We start from the raw sequence: 21,141 nt of genomic DNA on the forward strand, positions 1-21,141 counted from the left end.
TAACTGTGTAGAACCTGAGCTTTTTCACTTATAAAAGTGAAAGAGCCCTAACCGGTTTGGCTCAGTGGATAGAGCGTCGTCCTATGGACTGAAGGGTCCCAGGTTTGATTCCGGTCAAGGGCATGTACCTTGGTTGTGGGCACATCCCCAGTATGTGCAGGAGGCAGCTGATAAGATGTTTCTCTCTCATCGATGTTTCTAACTCTCTATCCCTCTCCCTTCCTCTCTGTAAAAAATCAATAAAAAAAAAATTTTTTTTAAAGTGAGTCAGGCTAGGTAATTCATGACATTCTATGAAGGTGTGGTTTACCTTAAGCATATGCACCTCTGGAACTATGAACACTACCCTAGATCCTTCCATGTGGTACATCTTCTTCACTTCCCTCCACGTTGCTCATTACCATGATGTTACTTTTTCCATTAAAAAGGTTGTTTTTCATTGAAAATATTCACTGGCTCTCCACTGCCTTTAGTAACAGTCAAAAACTTATCACAATATTCGCATGTTATTTTAGACACTTTCTATACCATCTGACTTATAATGTTTTTAAGAAGTTTCTGGTCAAAGAGTATAAACTTTCAGTTATAATTTGAATTAGTTCTGGAGATCGAATGTTCAGCTTGATGACTATCTAATAAAGAGGTAATATGCAAATTGACCATCACTCCAACACACAAGATGGCCACCCCATGTGGTCAAAGATGGCCACCCCCATGTGGACACAAGATGGCCGCCACAAGATGGCCAACAGGGGAGGGCAGTTAGGGGTGACCAGGCCTGCAGGGGAGGGCAGTTGGGGGTGATCAGACCTGCAGGGAGGGCAGTTAGAGGTGACCGGGCCTGCAGGGGAGAACAGTTGGGGGGGTACCAGGCCTGCAGGGGAGGGCAATTAGGGGTGACCGGGCTGGCAGCGGGGGGGCAATTAGGAGCAACCAGGCCTGCAGGGGAGGGCAGTTGAGGGGGACTAGGCCTGCAGAGGAGGGCAGTTGGGGGCAACCAGGCCTGCAGGGGAGGACAGTTAGGGGTGACCGGGCCTGCAGAGGAGGGCAGTTGGGGCGGGACCAGGGCCTGCAGGGGAGGGAAGTTAGGGGCAATCAGGCTGGCAGGGGAGAAGTTAGGCATCGATCAGGCTGGCAGGGGAGTGGTTAGGGGGTGATCAGGCAGGCGAGCAGTTGGGAGCCAACAGTCCTGGATTGTGAGATGGATCCCAGATTGGAGAGCATGCAGGCTGGTCTGAGAGACACCCCCCACCTCCGTGCATGAATTTCGTGCACTGGGCCTCTAGTAGTTAATAATACTGTATTATGTACTTGAAATTTGCTAAGATAATAGAACTTGAGTGGTCTCACCACACCAAAAAAATAAAAGGTAACTATGCGAGGTGATGAATATGTTAATTAACTTGATTGTGGTGAATATTTTACAAGGTGCACATACATCGGTCCATCATGTTGTATAACTAAACACATACAACTTTTATTTGTAAATTATACCTCAATAAAGCAGGAAAATAAATAAAATATCATTAAAAAACAAAGTTTCATATATAATTCAAAGTAGATCAACTTTTCTTGTAACATAGTAATCTCTAAAGCACCTAGCAATATTCCTATGATTTGCTGTGACATTTATTTTTCACTCATTACTTATTAATGTACATAAGAGCCCACCCTTACCCAAAGCATTAACCATTCCAGGTAGGAATGAAAGAACACAGGCAGGAGTTCGGCTTGCCAGGAAAGGTGGGTGGCTGGCGATAACAGAATTAAGGAGGAGCAACCTGGTTTTTTAGGATCCCTACAGTGGAGCTCCTCCCTCCCCCTCCTTCCTTCCCACCTAAAGAGAATGCTTTCTTTTACACCTTTTACAACTATAAAGGAAGAGGGAGAATTTCACCTGCTCAGACTGGGTACCTGAGTGTTACCATTTGTCCTATTCCTAAAAAAATCCTCAACTCTATGGTGTTGGTGGCAAAGATTTATAAATCCTCACATCTTCCCAACTTGAATAATTATCCCTTCAAAGGCTTAAGTCCTTAGCCCCGTCTACAAAGAAAAAGTATTGGTTAGAATATTTCATTTGGGAAACAAAGCGCCTTTTAATAGTTGAGTAAAGATTAATACAAGCCTCTCAGCTTGCCATCTCCAGAGTTCTCATAGGAGCTAAAAATTTACTTAAATGCCCTGCAACTCAAAGTGCGGTCAAAGGAGCAGCGCCAGGGTCATCACCCAGGAACCGGTAAGAAGTTCTGAATCTCAAGCCTCTCCCAGACCTTCTCAATCCGAATCTGCTTTCTCACAATGTCCCCGGGGATCTACCTGCATGCACATTAAAGTGAGGGAACAAAGGCTTTCTGAGGTTGTCACTTCACTGCAACACAAGTGCACAGTCTGACTGCAGCATGGTACTACTGCTGAGCTACCTTGTAGAAACACCTGAAGATATTGTCCATAACCTAAAAAACGATATTCCACTGAAAAATCTTGGGCGTGAATATTACTTAGCAAAACTCTTCCTCTATAATCCAATTTTCCAAAACTGACAAGTAACATGGGATATTCTTCCAATTCACACACCCTTCTGCAACAGCTATTCAAAAGCAACTCATACTGTGTTAAAGAGACAGGGCAAGAAGAGGACCAGAATTTGGATTCTGTCTCTGACTAGTGGCAAGAATGAAAAATCCCTTCTTCTTAGAGCCTCTATTTCCTTCCATCTACTGGATATAAATAATAACAGTAACAGCACAGACATGCCTACTATGGGCCAGGCACTTCTCAAACAGTGAATAAACTTTTAGGATAATGCCCCGCTGGAGTGGCTGTTGGTAGAACATCTTCCTGTGCACCAAAAAGCTGCCGGGTCAGTTCCCAGTGTGGGGCATGCAGGAGGCAGCTGATCGATGATTCTCTCTCATTATTGATGTTTCTATCTCTCTCTCCCTCTTCTTTCCTCTCTGAAATTAATAAAAAAATATTTATTTTTTAAAAAAAGAGAAAGAAAGGCTCTCTGAGGGAACAAGCAGAGTTGTTAAAACAGAAAGGTCAGGGTGGGCAGAGAAAAGTGAGCAGGACACACAGTGGAAGGGAATGAAGTCAGAGAAATCTGAAGAGCCAAGTCATGTACGGCTTTAGAGGTCAAGGCAAGAAACTTTGATTTCTTAATAGCGTGACTGGAAGAAACGGGAGGGTTACTGACAGAAACATGACAAGGGAAGTACCAAGAGCTGGTACGTGTTTTTAAAAGACTGGATTACTCTGGTGATCAGAGAAATAAACCTCTTATCTACCTCATAGACTTAAATCTTAAATTATAAAGAGGCTACCCTTAATATTACTGCCATTAAGCCTTATCCTATGCAGGAATCTATTACTGATCTAAAAAGCTTAAAGACAAAAGCAAAAATGAAAAAAAGCAAACACCTAGAAATATCTTTGTTACTATCAAACCATCAAAGAATATAAAGAATTTTTCTGCTTTCTTCTTTTTTTTCCAGTAATTATTCTAGCATTAATCGCAACCTAAACAATACTTGTTCCAATTTGTAGCACATCCTGTTTTAAGATTATTTTCTTCTTCCACTGTAGACAGGAGACAGTTGAAAAAAAGTGGATTACTGACAAAGCTAAAATGCCTCTATTGCCCCCTAGTGCCCATCGTAAAGAATGAATACCTTCACACATAATCAATTTGAAAATGGTAAGGAATACACACTGGATTTTGGAATAGAGCTTCTAGCATCCTCTGCTGACAGAATCTTGCACATGTAATTAAATTTCTTTGTTTTAAAGAACATTGATTTTCTCTGAAGTTAAAATCACAATGTTTTTAATTTTTTTCTTTCCAGTAAGCTATAGTTAAATTAAAATTGGTCATTAATCAAATACTGATAATGATGATGAAAACAATGATAAAACCCAGCAATTTAGAGTGCTTAGCATGGGTCTATCCCTATGTTTAGTGTTGACATGAATATTCTCATTCTCATATCAACTCCTGGGAACTAAGAAGAAAGGGTGTGTGTTTTTCCACGTTTTACTCTTAAACCTTCCCATGCCTGAGGGAAAGAGACTGACTGATACAGGTGGTTGGCAATGACCAAGGCCAAAGGGATGAGGAGCCTCGGGCCAGAAGTCACAGAAGTGCAGTGGTGGCCCAAACTTGGACTCCCCACCACAGAACGTGCCAGCCAGGGAGTCAGAGAAAGTTCATGGAAAACAGGTGCTCACAACTAAAAAGTCACTGTTACATCTAGTCTTTAGTTACAGTCATAAAAATTCAACTTTCAATTTTCTGTAGTACTGGGAAACAGGATAGCAAGGGTAATGAAAATCCTCAATAATCCCAAAGCCTCCATTTAATTATAAGTTACAAACTTCTCTACCTTAAAAAAAAAAAAAACAGACTTATGCAGAATATGACTTAATGATTTTTCACCTCTTGTCTCTGACCCTACCCACTTAAATTTTTATTCACTTATTAAATTAAGAGAAAAAATAATAAACCTTCAAATATTAAATACTTAGAGTTATTTAATAGTTGGTGTAGTTTGACAAAGTTCAATAATGATTTGCATATGATTTTCATTTGTATTATATTTGAAAGAACAATTTTATTAATATTATTGTATGTAAGTAAATTGGAATAAAGTAAGAATGAGTGAAAAGCAAGTTTGTCATCAAAAGAAATCATGATATACAACATTAACATTTCCAATCCAAGGACTTCAGCAGTAACACTAGTCCAACTACTAACCAACAACTGAAGTCAAAAGCATATAAAAACACACAAAAATAAGGCCCTAGCTGCATAGCTCAGTTGGTTAGAGCATCATCCTGATACATCATGGTTGGAGGTTCGATCCCCAGTCAGAGCACATACAAGAATCAACCAATGAATGCATAAATAATTGAAACAACAAATGGATGTTTTTTTCTCTGTCTCTCTCTGTATCTCTCATCAATAAATAAACAAAAACAAAAAATAATAATCATACTCAAGCAGTATAATTCTTAATGACCTACTAATTATGTTCTCTTAGAAAACTGGTATTTTCTTCCCAATTCTAGTGCTATCAAAAACTCATGTTTAAAAAGTTATGTTACTATTCTGCTCACTGTGATACTGCAGAGAAATTATTCTTCATCACTGCTCAACAAAATCATCGTATATGCTTAATGCTTAATCATCACTTGTATTACTTCACTTTATTTTTTCCAGTTTCTTTACATTATAGTGTCTCCATTACTGGTTTTTAAGAGCTTGTTTATGACTAAAGATGTTAACCATTTCTCATGCATTGCAAATGAAATACCATGTTTTTTGTTACTATTTTACTCTGGTGTTTTACTTTTTCGTTATATCAAACTTGGGTATGAAATATAATCATGATCTGTTTAAAAAAAAGTTGTTACTGGGAGTGAGCATAAAGAACTATTTTTATGTAATGGAAATGTCCTATATCTTGTGCATATAATTGTCAAAAACTCATCAAACTGAAACCTTAAAGTTCTGTACACATTGCATTTAAATTACATCTCAATAAAAACCATCACATTTTTCAAAAATTTTTGTGAGACTGTTTAAAGAAGAGAAAACTACAACTATTTTTGGTCTCATTTGGCAGGTAGGTTCATAAACAATTATACTTTATACAATTAAATTAACTAATTAATGTAATTGGACTGTGGGGCAGTTCTCATAATTATTAAACTACTATATAACAAAAGTGTAAGATTAGGGTAAGGCACATATAATGATCCTTACAGAACAAGGTGTCTAGTTACATTTCTATGCTCACATTTCCTCAGTTCACACTTCCATCCTACTTCCATTTTCCATTTTAAAACTGGGGATTAATATGTCACAAAGAGAAAACACTCTCAAAAGCCATAAAATAAACTTTTCAATTATAAAAACCAAATATGCTCCATTCCACTTGACAAATATTTACTCTGTATGTAACTATATAAAAGACACTGCACTAGAGGTTGTAAGAGTTTTTCAAAGTTACTATATCATTTATATTTACATATAAGTCCCTATATTTCCTTCTTCTTCTACTTCTACTTCTTCTTTTTTTTTTTAGAGAGAGAGAGGGGAAGGGAGGAGAGGGAGAAAGAGATAGAAACATCAATGATGAGAGAGAATCATTGATCAGCTGCCTCCTGCACACCCCCTACTGGGGATGGAGCCTGCAACCAGGGCATATGCCCCCGACTGGAATAGAACCCAGGACCCTTTAGTCCGCAGGCCGACACTCTATCCACTGAGCCAAACCCGGTGGGGCCAAGTCCCTATATTTGAGGTCATCACATATGACTGCAAAGGGGAGGCAGAGGAGTTAAGACAAGCACACAAGTAATGACTTAACAAGGACAATGGTTTAAGTTTGCTATGGAAGGCAGAAACAGGCCTGAGAAGTAACATGCAGCTGGCAACTGGAGAGGCTGCCTGGAGGAAATCACATTTGAAAAGGCCCCTAAAGGCTGAAGAGAATTTTAACAAGCAGAACCTGGAGGAATGAAAAGGAAACATTAAATTTTTTATCAGTATGTACTCAAAATTAGCAGACTCCTTTCTCAGAGAAAATTAATGGGCAAATAGGAATTGGTGAGGTCGGATACATTTACAAATCAGACCTTCTGTTTAGTAATTAGCCTATACTGATGAAATATTAGGCATATCCTTGAAAAATATATTCTGAATACATGATAGAGGCAGTGCTAAATGGGGACAAATTATATATAAGTTGTGGAAAACACTAAAAGAGAGCAGCGAGCAGGTAAAACACCTTTAAAAAATTATATCATCAACTCAATTGAGGAAACACTGCTTATTTTGTTTCCAGTACAACTTGCTTCACGAAAGGGCTCATTCCCATACAGTGAAACAATTTAAAATGCACTTTCTCTATTAGCTGTCCTACTGGAAATCCTCTTGTAACTTTTTGTAAGTCATTTTCTTGGGAAGAGGTGCTACCACAGGTTGACTGGGGAATGGCTTACCTGCGGAGCCTCTGCTACAACACAGACTGCAGGTGTTGAGGCAGGGTCCAGCCCAGAGCTACTGAGTCCGTTTCCAGATTACACAGCCTAAGCAGGCTTATTTCTTCATTACCAAAGGTGATTCTTACAATCAGACTAAGACCCACTGGGTTAAAAAAAAAAAAGTTATCTTAAAAAATATTTTTCCATTAATTTCAATAATACTTGCTGAAATATTTAGCCACTCAAGTATGTGAACTTGGCTGCTTTCCTACTCAGTAGAATATCTCAGTGCTTTGCAAGTTTCTGAGCAAGAGAATAATCAAATTATACTCCGGAATCCCCAGATGGAGTCCTGGCTGCTGTGGTGGTTTCTTTTCACTCATTTAGGGAATGAGTGTTATTATTTGCAATGTGACACATGTTACAAATAGTTTGATTGTGAAGCAGTGAGGAAAAGGGGATTGGAATGAAAGATCCTAGAGGCAAAAAGACAAGCTAAGTGGTAGAAAATAAAAGTTTGACCTTAGATGTTGAATTTAGAATACTGTTGGAGCTTAAATGTGGACCTGCTTCATGAGGGGTTAGAAAGCTGGACCTGAAGTTCAAATGAGGTGGGGCAATCCTTCAGCTGCTCTGAGTGAATAGGAGGCATGAGGACCAGAAGCTGTAAGAAACTCACCTCGGGACAAATGTGAAATGGTAAGGTAAGCAAGGACACGTCCTCCGGGGATGCTCATGGTTGGAGAAGCATGAGGCACAGGAAGAAGTAAAAGAGAATAGCAGAAAGGTAAGCACTATCAGAGCAGGGGTTTGCCTGCTTTACTCACTGCTCTGTCCCCAATACCTGGAAAGTACCCAACTCATAAGAGGTGTTTAATAAATATCAGCTGAATAAACAAAGAGACAGGCAGTAGACCAACAGTATAAAGAAATGCCAAAGGAAGAGCTTCGAGGAAGGAGAAGTCACCATTGTCCAAGACTGCAGAGGAGCAGAATGAGAATCGGGAGGGGCCTTTGGATTTGGGAATCTGGAGTTTGTCACTGGAAATCTCTGTGAGAAGAGTTCCAATGAAGTGTGGTAAGGGCAGAAAATAACAACAAAGATTTAAGAAGAAGATTGTGGTGATAAAGCAGAGGTGGCAAATATACAGGGTGTCCCCCAAAAATGTATACACACTTGAACTTTCTATTACATTCTGAAAATGAAATGTATTTTAATAAGCACTGCCTTTATAACTATTCAAAGTGTGTACACATTTTGGGGATCTCCTGTAGATGCTGCTTTTGAGACATTTAGTGATAAAGGAAATTGTATAGCATGAAAGGAAAACTAAGTTAAAGGAAGATTTTAGTATGCTTGTGAGCTCAGAGCCAAGGACAAGTAGAAAGGAAAAAGCTGAAAGCACAGAAGGAAATAAAAGGCAGAAATTTGATGGTGAAGAATCCAAGTATGATCCCAGCCGGTGTGGCTCAGTGATCGAGTGTTAACCTATGAACCAGGAGGTCAAGGTTTGATTCCTGGTCAGCCTGTGGACTGAAGGGTCCCAGGTTCGATTCCGGCCAAGGGCACATGCCTGGGTTACGGGCTGGATCCCCAGTGGGGAGCGTGCAGGAGGCAGCCAATCAATGATTCTCTCTCATCACTGATGTTTCTATCTCTCTCTCCTTCTCCCTTACTCTATGAAATCAATAAAGAAATATATTTGTTTTTAAAAAAGAATCCAAGTATGAGAGAGAAAAAAGGAGGAAATCAAAGGTACCCATAAAATGATTAAGCCTTGATAAGTAGATGGGACAATTCTTACATATCCCAAATTATAAAAATATAACTAACATTCTGTTATGAAACAATCTTTTATAATTTTGTTTAGAATTACCTCAAATAGATTTCTTTAAGTAACTAAATTCAGTTCCTGAATCAAGAAGCAAAAAATTGCCCTAACCAGTTTGGCTCAGTGGATAGAGCATTGGCCTGTGGACTAAAGGGTCCCAGGTTCAATTCGGGTCAAGGGCACATGCCCGGATTGCATGCAGGAGGCAACCAATCAATGATTCTCTCTCATCATTGATGTTTCTATCTCTCTCCCTCTCCCTTCCTCTCTGAAATCAATTAAAAAAAATTTTTTTAAACAAGCAAAAAATTATTACACCCTAAGTCCAACCAACCACAAAAACAAGATTCTTTCAAAGGCCAGAAAGACTTAACCTCGCCCTAGCCGGTTTGGCTCAGTGGATAGAGCGTCGGCCTGCAGACTCAAGGGTCCCAGGTTTGATTCCGGTCAAGGGCATGTACCTTGGTTGTGGGCACATCCCCGGTAGGGGGTGTGCAGGAGGCAGCTGATCGATGTTTCTCTCTCGTTGCTGTTTCTAACTCTCTATCCTTCTCCCTTCCTCTCTGTAAAAAATCAATAAAATATATTTTAAAAATAAATAAATAAGAAATTTAAAAAAAAAAGACTTAATCTCAATGTTGAGACATAGGCCAAATACTGCAAATTACCTAAATTAATCATGCTAATTTGTTTAGATCTCACAACATTTACACTGAAGACAATAAATGGCAGATTTCCTTTGCCTATGATCCCTGACTCTATTATTGTTGGAGGTAGCCAGTTGCCAATATCCCAAATAGCAAATACAACACAGCGGAAAACTTGTGTTCTCACTCAGAACCTAAAAATCCGCCTAAGGGTGCAACTCATCTACTATCAAACCACAAAATCTGAAAACTGAAGGCCTCCATTCAAGGCCAACATAATTTATCCAAATCTAGGAAGACCACTGCAATGCCACACTCACAACATTCAAACTCCCAAGCTATCTGCTTCACCCACCATGTCCGCCGGCTTGGGAAACGCTGGCTGTGGCATGTCTGAACGAGAACTGGAAAATAAGTAAGGAATCTCCCAGTCCTGTTCTGTCTCCCTTCTGAAGCTTCGGAGTTACTCCACAAACAATACTAAGAAGCTCTGCATCACCCACTAGTGCGCACTTTAAAACTGAGGCCGCTGTTGGCACACACCACCAACAGCCTTGCTTTGACTTGCATATTAATTTACCAGCGCACTTCCACGGGGGAGCACCGCTCAGCTACTAGACGGCTCATGGCTGGCCAGTGTAGCAGCGGTGGCAGGAGCCTCTCCCGCCTCCACGGCAGTGCTAAGGGTGTCCGAATAAGCTGGCAGGTGGACATCCCACGAAGGCTCTCAGGCTGCCAGAGGGATATCCGACTGCCAGCTAAGGCCCGATCCCCTGGGAAGCGGGCCTAAGCCGTCAGTAGTACATCCCCCGAGGGGTCCCAGACTGCAAGAGGGCACAGGCCGGGCTGAGGGACCCCCCGACTGCATGAACTTTCATGCACCAGGCCTCTAGTGTTTATAATAAAAGACATCATAAAAAAGACTGATTTATTTCCATAAAGAATCAATGCAAATAATCTTATAAAAACAACCCAGCAAGCTGTTAATCTCCTGACAGACATTCATTAGCGCCATGAAAAGCTAAAGCTTACAAATGCGTTTCTGAGCCCCATACCAAGGCATGTTTTTACTTCTCTGCATAGCTGCATTTTAGGTTTAATCACACATCAGTTCCACGTCAAAGGTCTGGTCTTTTTATTTATCAACTTTCTATTCTAGACAACTTGAATTTTCCCATCGTCTTGAATCTATTCTTGTACACTGTGCCTTTGTTCCTGCCATTCACTCTATGTAGACAGGATGTGACCTACCCCCACCATGTCTTCCAAAATGTCACCCCCTACAAGGCTCATTCAAATTCCAGCTCCTCCAGAAAGCACGTCTATGTGCTGCTCTCTGAGTTTTATCTCATCAGCCTCATCTTTCCACTTGGCCCTAGTAAGCAAACTCAGCCATACACTAATCACATGACATTTCACCACCATATCATGCACTTGTAGAGATTTAAGCCTTCACTTCAGCAAATTTTTCCTGTTCCCAACACCTTTCTGTCTTCATTCTCTGTTCCCAATGGTTTCCTTTATGTTTTTTCCTTTTACTATTTTTGAGGCTACACAATTTATTTCTATTCTTTGAAGTTATTCTTAAAAATGCAATTTATATGCTTGACTTAAACTAATTTTGCTTGAAGTTAATTAATATCTCTAGTCTCCTCCAAATAATACAAGGTCTTCCAAATGAACTGATTCTACTATCCCATCTTCCACATTATTTTCCAGAACAATTTTAGACCCATTTTGCTTTAAATCCTCAAATTTATTCATCATTACCATTATTTACACTCAATTTCTTCTTTAACACATTGCTTCTGGCCCTCCATTTATTATTTTTGAATTCTGTTTCTTTATTCCAGAAGTACATCCTTACAGTCTTTCAACAAGGGCTTTCAGTAACTCAGATTTTTTCTTTTTAATTTGCTCTCATTTCTGAATAACAGATAACAGTCTTGCAGGGAATTGATGTCTACATTACTCTAACGACACTATGCCACTGAATTCTTAAGTACTTACTTCCTCCTCTTCTGAAGCACCATCATCGTCATCATCATCACTATCTTCCTCTTCCTCGTGAAGAGGTGGCGGTAAACGACCAATAGCTTCCTCCATACGATCAACGGGTTCTTCTGCCATTGCAGGGGGTAAAGGAGGGCCGATCAGCTCATCATCAGAGGAATCAGAACTCTCTTCACTTTCACTACTGCTTGTATCACTGAAAATACAAAAAGAGAACTCTTTGCCTCTGCGGCAACATTTCTCAGGAAACCCTTAACAACTGAGTGTTCAAATTGTTTTCATCTTAAGAACATACTAAAAAACTTATTTTATCTACTTACCTTACATAAACATAAATTAAAGTCAGAAATAAAGGCCATATCAATTATACATTAGAGGCTCAGTAGACCATGGTTCCTCATAAAGGGCCAGCAGAACAATCGGGATGTGTAAGAAATACGGCAAGGTACTACATCCACAAGAAAAAAAATCACTCTTTACTATACTTGAATCCAATCACTGTTAGCCACAAAGGTGAATAAAGCCAGTCATGTAAGAAAGTTCACATTATTCCAAGAATATTTCAACATATTTTCTAAAATACAAATTATTTCTCAGTTCTAATCCAAGTTTGCTGAGTTGCTAAAATGCTAAATGTAGCATTAGGGATTCTAAAAATATCTTATTCTGGGAAGTACCATATTGATTCTCTATTGTTTTTCTACCCAGCACATCAGAGAACTAACACACATTCTCAATAAGGTCTTTATCAAACACCTCTAAGCATTCTGGAAGCCACCACCATCCACCATCCCTCCACCGCCTACCCCATCCCAAAGGGTTGAGAACTGCATTCATAATTGTATCAATTAAACTATCAAATATTTTATAGGACTCAAAAGTGTCACTGCCTTCTAATAAAGTATTTCCAGTATGTAAGCTCCGTGAAAACAAAAATTTCTCTCCTTTGTGTTCATTGCTATGTCTCTAGCACCCAAATGATGCCTGACGAAACCATTAAAGAAAAAATCGGATTTTTCTTTTTATTTTTATCTAGGTTCAATATTGAAAGGAATACATTCTCACATGCATGCTATCCTTACACAAAGGTAGGAGCTAGCAAACCTCAATAGAGAGTTTCCCTTTGTTCTTGCAACAGCTCCCGCCCCACAGGCTTCTTCCTAAGTGAGTAGGGTAAGCCGGGTTCAGCACGAGGGTCTTTGCCTGGCACTTCCCTCTTGGAACTGACTGCATACCGCCTCGTTCTCTTCATCGAGGTCTCCTCAAATACCGCCTCCGCAAAGAGGTCTTCTAAACTTCCAAACACAACCTATCACACACTATTACCTCATTTACCTTACTTTGATTATCTTTATTACCTACATGCTAAGTTATCTCATTTGAGTGTTTATTTGTTGTTTATATCTGTTATCCATCCCTTCAAGTTCCCCCACAATAATATGAGCGCAGAGTTCCATCTGACTTGCTAGCTGCTGTATCCCCAGTGCCTGAAGCAGTGCCTAAGCCACAACAGATATTCAACAAATAATGGTTGGGGGACTGAACAAATTTGTATTAAAACATTCACTCTCCCAAATTTTCTCCCTTGTGATTAAATCAGTTTTCCAGCTGTACTGGTTCAGAAGTCAGACTTTCTCAATGCAAAATTATTCAAACCATAGAGAACTCTAAACTGAAATGCTAATCCTTAGCATCCATGCTTTAACTGAGTTAACTAGTTCAGAAGAAAGCATGGAACTGAGAACTGCATGGACCCATGCTGACTTCATGGCTGAATACGCAGGCCTAATACCCACATGAAACTGATGGAATGCATCAGCTCTGCAGCCTCTAACTCCATTTCTGCCTTTTTGCTTCTGATGTACACAAGCTAAAAAAAATAAATAATCTTTAACATACTTTCAATATTCTGAAAAACAAAGTCCATGAAATTATGTCCAAAAATGTCCCTGACAGGAAACAGAACACATTCCACGTTTAAAAATGCCTTTGACTCAATGTGGTACCAAATATGAACCAGAGCCTGGCCAGTGTGGCTCAGTTGAGCACTGACCTATGAACCAAGGGGTTACGGTTCAATTCCAGGTCAGGGCACATGCCTGGCTGTGGGCTCGATCCCGAGTGTGGGGCATGCATGAGGCAGCCAATCAATGATTCTCTCTCATCATTAATGTTTTTCTCTCTCTCTCCCTCTCCCTTCCTCTCTGAAATCAATGAAATATATTCTTAAATATATATATATGAACCACAGCCTGAGAAACAATATGTATTAGATGAAAAGACAGTTAAGAATCAAATCCTAATTTTTTTCTCAGCTGACTTTTTAAAAGACAGCTTAGCTAAGCATTAAATAAGATGTATAGTAACATAGGAAGCAAATTCATCATTGATGCTTCTCTCTCTCTTCCTCTCCCTTCCTCTCTCTGAAATCAATGAAAACATTAAAAAAAGAAAAGATGAGAGATTGTTAACAGCAGGGAGGAAGCAATAAATAAGTGGAGCAAGAAGATGTTTAAGGCAGTGAAACCATTCTGATTGATACGATAATGGTAGAGCTACATGTCATTATATATTTGTCCAAACCATAGAATGTACAACACCAAAGTTGAACCCTCATGGAAACTATGAATTCTGAGTGATAATGATGTGTTAGTGTAGGTTCATCAACTGTAATAAATGTACCACTTTGGTGGGGGATGTTCATAATGGGAAAGGCTATAAAAATCTCCACACCTTCTGCTCAATTTTGCTATGAATCTAAAGCTGCACTTACAAATAAAGTCTATTAAATAAAAAATTTTAATCATTCAAAATAAAGAGGCTGGCAAAATTGATTATCCATGTGAAGGAAAAATTAAGAACTGGATGACAACTTCAGATTATCCACAATTTTATGTTAATTAGACTTAAATATGAAAAATAAAACTTTAGAATACCAGAAATAATGACTACAGAGTTAAGGACTCATTTCTTAAACAAATCATAAAAGCACAGCCCTGGCCTGTGTGGCTCAGTTGGTTGGAGCATTGTCCTTACACCAAAAGGTTGTGGGTTTGATTCCTGGTCTGGACACATACCAGAGGCAACCGATCAATGTTTCTCTCTCACATCTCTCTCTCACATCTCTCTCTCACATCTCTCTCTCTCTCTCTCTCTCTGTCTATCTATCTATCTATCTATCTATCTATCTATCTATCTATCTATTTATCTATCTCTCCCTCCCATCTTCCCTTCCTCTCTCTCTAAAAATCAATGGAAAAAGTGTCCTCTGGTGAGGATTACAAAAAAAAAAAAAGGCACAGATTTCAACACTGCATCTGGAAAACTTTAGAAAACCTCAACTGATTCACCCTCTGATGATCCTAGGGATATACTATACTATTGCCTAAAGTGGGAGAAATTATGCAAGCTTTGCCTAACTTGTGTTATGAACATCTAGAAAATGATAGTTTAATAGAATCCTTTTGAGAAAGTCAAGCACCTGGAAGATGATTTAGAGGAATTTCTGACCACATTTGAGCCTGAAGATGTTGGTTCAATATCTTCATTTTGCCTTCTTAATTCTTTCTCTTTGTTCATTTCTTCCTCTTTCTCTCTTGCCTCTGAAAAGATAAAAATAAATTTCCTACAGTTAAAACTTCAAAATTTGTCAGTTATTAAAAAGGTTGGAAATTAACAGTCATGAAAATGTAACTTAGTGTTATCACTAAAAGCAAAAAAAATCACCCTAGAAATAATGAACAACATAGACTGATGAACAAGAACAGACCCAGAAACAAGGAGGCATGGATCAGACTGTCAGGCCTCAAGGGGAGGGGAGGGAAGGGTGGGGGTAAAGGGGAGAGATCAACCAAAGGACTTGTGTGCAAGCATATGAGCCTAACCAGCGGTTAAGTACAACAGGGGGTGGGGGCATGTGTGGGGAGGAGTGTGGGATGGGAATGGGGGGATGAGGACAAATATGTGATACCTTAATCAATAAAAATAAATAAAAAATAAATTTAAAAAAAATCACCCTAAATACCCAACACTGGGAAAATAAGTGAATTACTGTATATATATCAACATAATATAAAATAAAGCCAATACAAGTAATGATAAAAAATGTACAAATCTTGGAAAATATTAACAAATATGCTAAATAAAATTAGCATGTGATTAGAATTTGAACCTGGATTGGACTATGTAGAAAGATATGGAAGGTGATAAGTAAAAAAGTGTTCAAAGGTAAGATTTGATGTAATTTCACTTTTTTACTTTTTTTTCAATTATAGTTTACATTCAATATTATATTATTTTAATTTCAGGTGTACAGCACAGTGGTTAAAAAATCATGTACTTTACAAAGTGTTCCCCTGATATTTCAAGTACCTAACCTGGCACCATACATAGTTATGACGACATTATTTACCATATTTCCCATGCTGTACTTCACATCCCCACGTAATTTCACTTTTTATTTTGAATGCTTTAAACCATAAATTCAGCACTTAGTTCATTTCTGAATTTCCCACACTGGAGTTTTGGTCAGAGACTTCCTACTAAAATCATGAGAAAATGTCAATTATATTAGGTTTGTAGAGTTGTTTACTTTGGAAAGACAAAAGTTTATCCAAGGAAATTTAATCTCTTTCCTCTGATCATCAAACTCTACAATGGGGAATACAACGGGAAGTAAATGAATTATATGCAGAGTCCGGTTCTCACCGGCTACCATCTTCAATAGCCTGAGATAATCTTTAACTAATTTTTTCCTTAATAATGAAAAACAATACACCCAAAGTTAAGCAGTATCAAAGGGCACTTATTAATTAGAATGTTGTACTCTTCAGAGTCTTCCCTTGCTTGGATATGAAGGATGAGAAACAAGGAGATAACCGGCAAATGTCCACAACTAACTAGTCTTTTACTTCAAACTAGAGGCCCGGTGCACGAATTCGTACACGGGTGGGATCCCAAGGGGGGCTGGGGGGGTGGGATACGATCGACCATCCGGGCGGGCAGTGGGATGCCCTTGCCGACCCAGTATCCGGATCCCTCCCGCTAATGTTCACGCTGTTTGTCAGGAGCCCCCTGGTGGCCGCTTTTATATCCTTTCTTCCTTGTGGAGCGTCTAGGAAGGGGAAGTGGCTGCAGCGCCCAAGGCCGACCGGCGGCACTGTCGGGATTGTGCCAGCAGCGCTGGTCTGTCGGTGCCTGGCCTATCCTCTGGAGATTGGACCTGCCGGACTACTGAGGGAGGGAGTGGCTGCCGCCGGGCTGGTGGACCACTGGGACGGGTCGGTCAGCTGAGCGGTGCTCCCGCTGTGGGAGCGCACTGACTACCAGGGAGCAGCTCCTGTGTTGAACGTCTGCCTCCTGGTGACCAGTGCTCATCATAGTGACTGGTCGACCGTTAGTTCTGGTCGTTCCAGCTGTTCTGGTTGTTCCAGTCGTTCTGGTTGTTCGGTTGTAATGGTCGCTTAGGGTCTTATATATATATAGACTAGTGGCCCAGTGCACAAAATTCGTGCATGGGGTGGGGGGTGTTCCTCAGCCCGGTCTGCACCCTCTCCAACCTGGGACCCCTCGAAGGATGTCCTACTGCCGGTTTACAGGAATCGGGCCTAAACCGGCAGTCAGACATCCCTCTTGCAATCCGGGACTGCTGGCTCCTAACCACTCACCTGCCTGCCTGCCTGATTGCCCCTAACCACTCTGCCTGCCGGCCTGCTCGCCCCCAAGTGCCCCCCGCCGCCAGCCTGCTTGCCCCCAAATGTGCCCCCCCGCCAGCCTGATCACCCCCAACTGCCCCGTGCCAGTGTGCTCACCCCCAACTGCCTCCCCGGCCGGCCTGCTCACCCCCAACTGCCCCCCTGCTGGCCTGCTCACCTCCCTTCCCTCCCCACTGGCCTGCTCGCCCCCAACTGCCCCCGTGCTGGCCTGCTCACTCCAAACTGCCCCCCCCTGCTGTCCTGATCACCTCCAACTGACCCCCATTGATGGCCTGCTCGCCCCCAACTGGCCCCCCTGCTGGTCTGCTTACCCCCAACTGCCCCCCCCCCCGCTGGCCTGATCACCCCCAACGGCCCCGCCCCCCACCAGCCTGATCACCCACAACTGCCCTCCCCTCTTGGCCTCTAACTGCCTCTACCTTGGCCCCGCCACCATTGCTTTGTCCAGAATGTCCAGAACGTCTCCTGGAAGGTCTCCCAGTCTAATTAGCATATTACCCTTTTATTAGTATAGATTGAGGCCTGGTGCATGGGTGGGGGTCATTTGGTTTGCCCTGAAGGGTGTCCCAGATCAGGGTGGGGGTCCCGCTGGGGTACCTGGCCAGCGTGGGTGAGGGGCTGATGGCTGTTTGCAGGCTGGCCACGGCCCCTTCAGGGTGGGGACCCCACTGGGGTGCCTGGCCAGCCTGGGTGAGGGGCTGATGGCTGTTTGCAGGCTGGCCATGGCCCCCGGAGACCCAAGCTCCCAGCCCCTCCTTTTCTGTTTTTTTCAGCACCTCCTTGATCAGAGGCCAGGGCCAGCTGGAAGCAGGTATCTGGGATTTATTCATCTTCTATAATTGAAACTTTGTAGCCTTGAGCAGAGGCGAGGGCCGGCCAGGGTGGGCGGGAAGCTTGGCTTCCTCCATCACTGGGGGCAACCCAAGCCTCCTGCTCACTCCAGCTCCATGGCCGCCGCCATTTTGGTTGGGTTAATTTGTGTATTCGCTCCTGATTGGCTGATGGGCGTGGCTTGTGGGCGTATCAGAGGTACGGTCAATTTGCATGTTTCTCTTTTATTAGATAGTATGTGGAAGATAAAACTCTCCAGGAAGAAGTAAAGCAAATGCTATAACTCTAGCTCAGGTTGTGAGTTTTTTTGGGTTTTTGAGTGTGTGTGTGTGTTCTCCGGTAGGCTGATATGGCTCAACAATTCTACACTCTGATAGCTGGAGGAGGTTGAAAAAAATTAAAAAATAGGATAATGTCCAAATTTAAGAGTGGGCCTGCTAGGCTCCTGTCACCCAGCTTCTCCAGTAATTTTTCCACGCCCTCCAGGGTGAGGTTGGGAGGCACTGGAATACCACATTTGGACACCTGGACGCTAGGCTCAGGTCTTTGGGACAGTTGTGACCCTAATCAGGAAACAACACCAAGGCACATTTTCCCTTTTTGACTTGCTCAGAAAGCCAGAGCTTTCTCTAGGTAGGGGGTAGCACTGTGCTTCGGGTGCTGGGCCCCTCTCTGCCCACCTGGGGTGCATCTCAATTCCAAGTCAACCATACTGCTCTTTCAATGGCTATGTTTGGAGCTGGTATGCCACACTAATACTAGCCAATAAGATGCGAAGGTAAGCCAGCTGATGGTACATTTGAGAAAGGTTTTCTCCCTCCTAAAAAGTGATACACAAAACAGTTCCCTTTCAACCCACAGAAGTGGTCATCTGCAGGTAACAAAATTCTGCTGACAATGTTGGACCATGAGGACAGTCAGCTTAGGACAAGCCAATAACCTAAAAGTGGCAAAGCAGTAAAGAGAGAAAAACTTCGTCCTTCATGTCAGAACTCAGAAGATGGAAGAGCCCCACTCCAGAGTCCCTGTCATGTGTGATACTAAATGTTTCCTATTTGAGCCATTTTTAATTAGGTCTCCTATGACTTCTTTGCAAGTAACCAAAAGCATCTTAGTGTCAGCCTCAACTTAAAAAGAAATCACAGCTAGTACATGGAGCTTACTATGTACCAGATATTGTTCTAAGCACTTCCTGTAATCTTTACTCTTCATAACAGCTTCTGAAGTTGGTACTACTATTTTTTTAGCTTTATTGAGGTATAACTGACAACATTTTAAGACATTTAAAGTATACAACGTGATGATGTAATACACATATATTCTGTGAAAGGATTCTCCAAATGGAATCAATGAGCATATCCATTACCCCACGTTTACCTTTTTTTTTGCCAAACCAAGTTTTTTTTATTTATTTTATCCTTTGTATCCTTATTGTTGAAAGTATTACATATGTCTCCCTTTTTCCCCCACTGACCCCCTCCAGCCCACCCTTGCCCCACACCCCAGGCCTTTACCACCCTATTGTCTGTGTCCATGAGTTATGCATATATGCATACAAGTTCTTTGGTTGATCACCGCCCACCCACCCACCCTCCACCACCTTCCCTCCAAGATTCCACATTCTGTTCCATGCTTCTATGTCTCTGGATACACTCCGTTCATCAGTTTATTTTGTTAATTAGATTCCACATATGAGTGAGATCATGTGATACTTGTCTTTCTCTGACTGGCTTATTTCACTTAGCATAATACTCTCCAGGTCCCTCCATGCTGTCTCAAAGGATAAGAGATCCTTCTTGTTTACTGCTGCATAGTATTCCATGGTATAACTCTAAGCCACAGAGAAGTTAAGTAACAGAGCTACTAGGTCCCAAAGCAGTGAACTGAGGCTCCACAACTGATATGACCACACTTTCTAAGGACTAAAATTGTAGCCTACCTTACCATTCTTTTTGACATTGTTTTTGTAAATCAGGGGTAGGGAACATCCGGCCCACGGGCCATATAAGGTCCTCGAAATCCTTTGGTCTGGCCCTGTCAAGGCCTTAGGGGTAGTTAATTAAATGTTTGACCAAATATAGCAGGCTAATGTTTAAGCTGATAATTTTGTATGGCCCGTGAATGATGTTATAAATATCCAACTGGCACTTGGCAGAAAAAAAGGTTCCCCACCCCTGCTATAAATGATGATCTGCTAACTAATATGTGACTGCAGATAAACAGCCTATTCGCTTAAGAATTCTAGGAACTAACTTCAAAAAACACAGACTCCAACCTTCAGACCTTCAGACATTACAGCTCTGAGAGTTTTGCTGGCCTTCAACCACTTATCTGAACAGACTGTGTTGACTTGCATGTAGCCCCCTCAACAGAAAATTCTCAATCCCTTCCTTTTGATTCCTTGTTCTGTTTTTCTTCTTCCTCCTCCCTCCTTAGAAAAACCCCTGCCTGTGTCAGTTAAGAGTGCGCCATCTTCTCAAGCTGCTGGCACTTGAATAAACCACTTTTTCCATTCACCAGCCTGTCTTTTGATTTGGATTTTGTGCAGTGGGCAGCCAAACGTGGCTTTGGTATCAAAACAAAATTATCTAACGAGCACCACTTATCTAACAGTGAGCCTACCTCTCTCCAAAGGGCTATGAAGGACAGACAGCCTTTACCGCTTGCTTGTCAGCACACTATCTGGAAATAACACTGGCCATAAATTATTACAGTAGTTAAATCTGTGTGATAAGTACATGGGATTCTATTACTATACTTTTGTATGTGTTTGAAATTTCACACAATAAATATGTAGAAAGCTATATTTTCACAATAAAAACAAACTGTTATTCTTCCAGAGAACAAAAATATTTCATGTGAAGCTCACTTCCCAAATATTAAATACTAGAGGCCTGTGCACTGCCTCCCTCCCTTCCCCCGGCCAGCCCCACCCCCTAGTCGAACTCCTGGACAACCTCCTGGTTGAGGGGAGCATTTGCAAACTATGCTTTTATTATATTGGATTACTGCTATAATATTTTAAAACCAACAATGACAAGAACAACATTCAATTAATTTTTTCCAGGAGTCATGCCTGATTTCTAGCCCCTTCCACTCTATCTAGTGTAAGAA

General features: G+C 41.3%; 1 protein-coding gene across 1 annotated transcript in view; it reads right to left on the bottom strand.

Annotated features, from left to right (window-relative positions):
* The window catches only part of WDR70 (WD repeat domain 70), a 171,312-nt gene that overhangs the window by 146,446 nt on the left and 3,725 nt on the right, over positions 1 to 21,141 (bottom strand). The window contains exons 4-5 of the mRNA XM_079760670.1: positions 14,964 to 15,084; positions 11,480 to 11,678 (exon numbers count right to left, since the gene is read on the bottom strand). Coding sequence (XP_079616796.1) covers positions 11,480 to 11,678; positions 14,964 to 15,084 — 320 coding nt within the window. The remainder of the gene's footprint in view (positions 1 to 11,479; positions 11,679 to 14,963; positions 15,085 to 21,141) is intronic.

The sequence above is a fragment of the Cnephaeus nilssonii genome, assembly GCF_951640355.1.
Source record: "Cnephaeus nilssonii genome assembly, chromosome: 2".
Lineage (NCBI taxonomy): Eukaryota > Metazoa > Chordata > Mammalia > Chiroptera > Vespertilionidae > Cnephaeus > Cnephaeus nilssonii.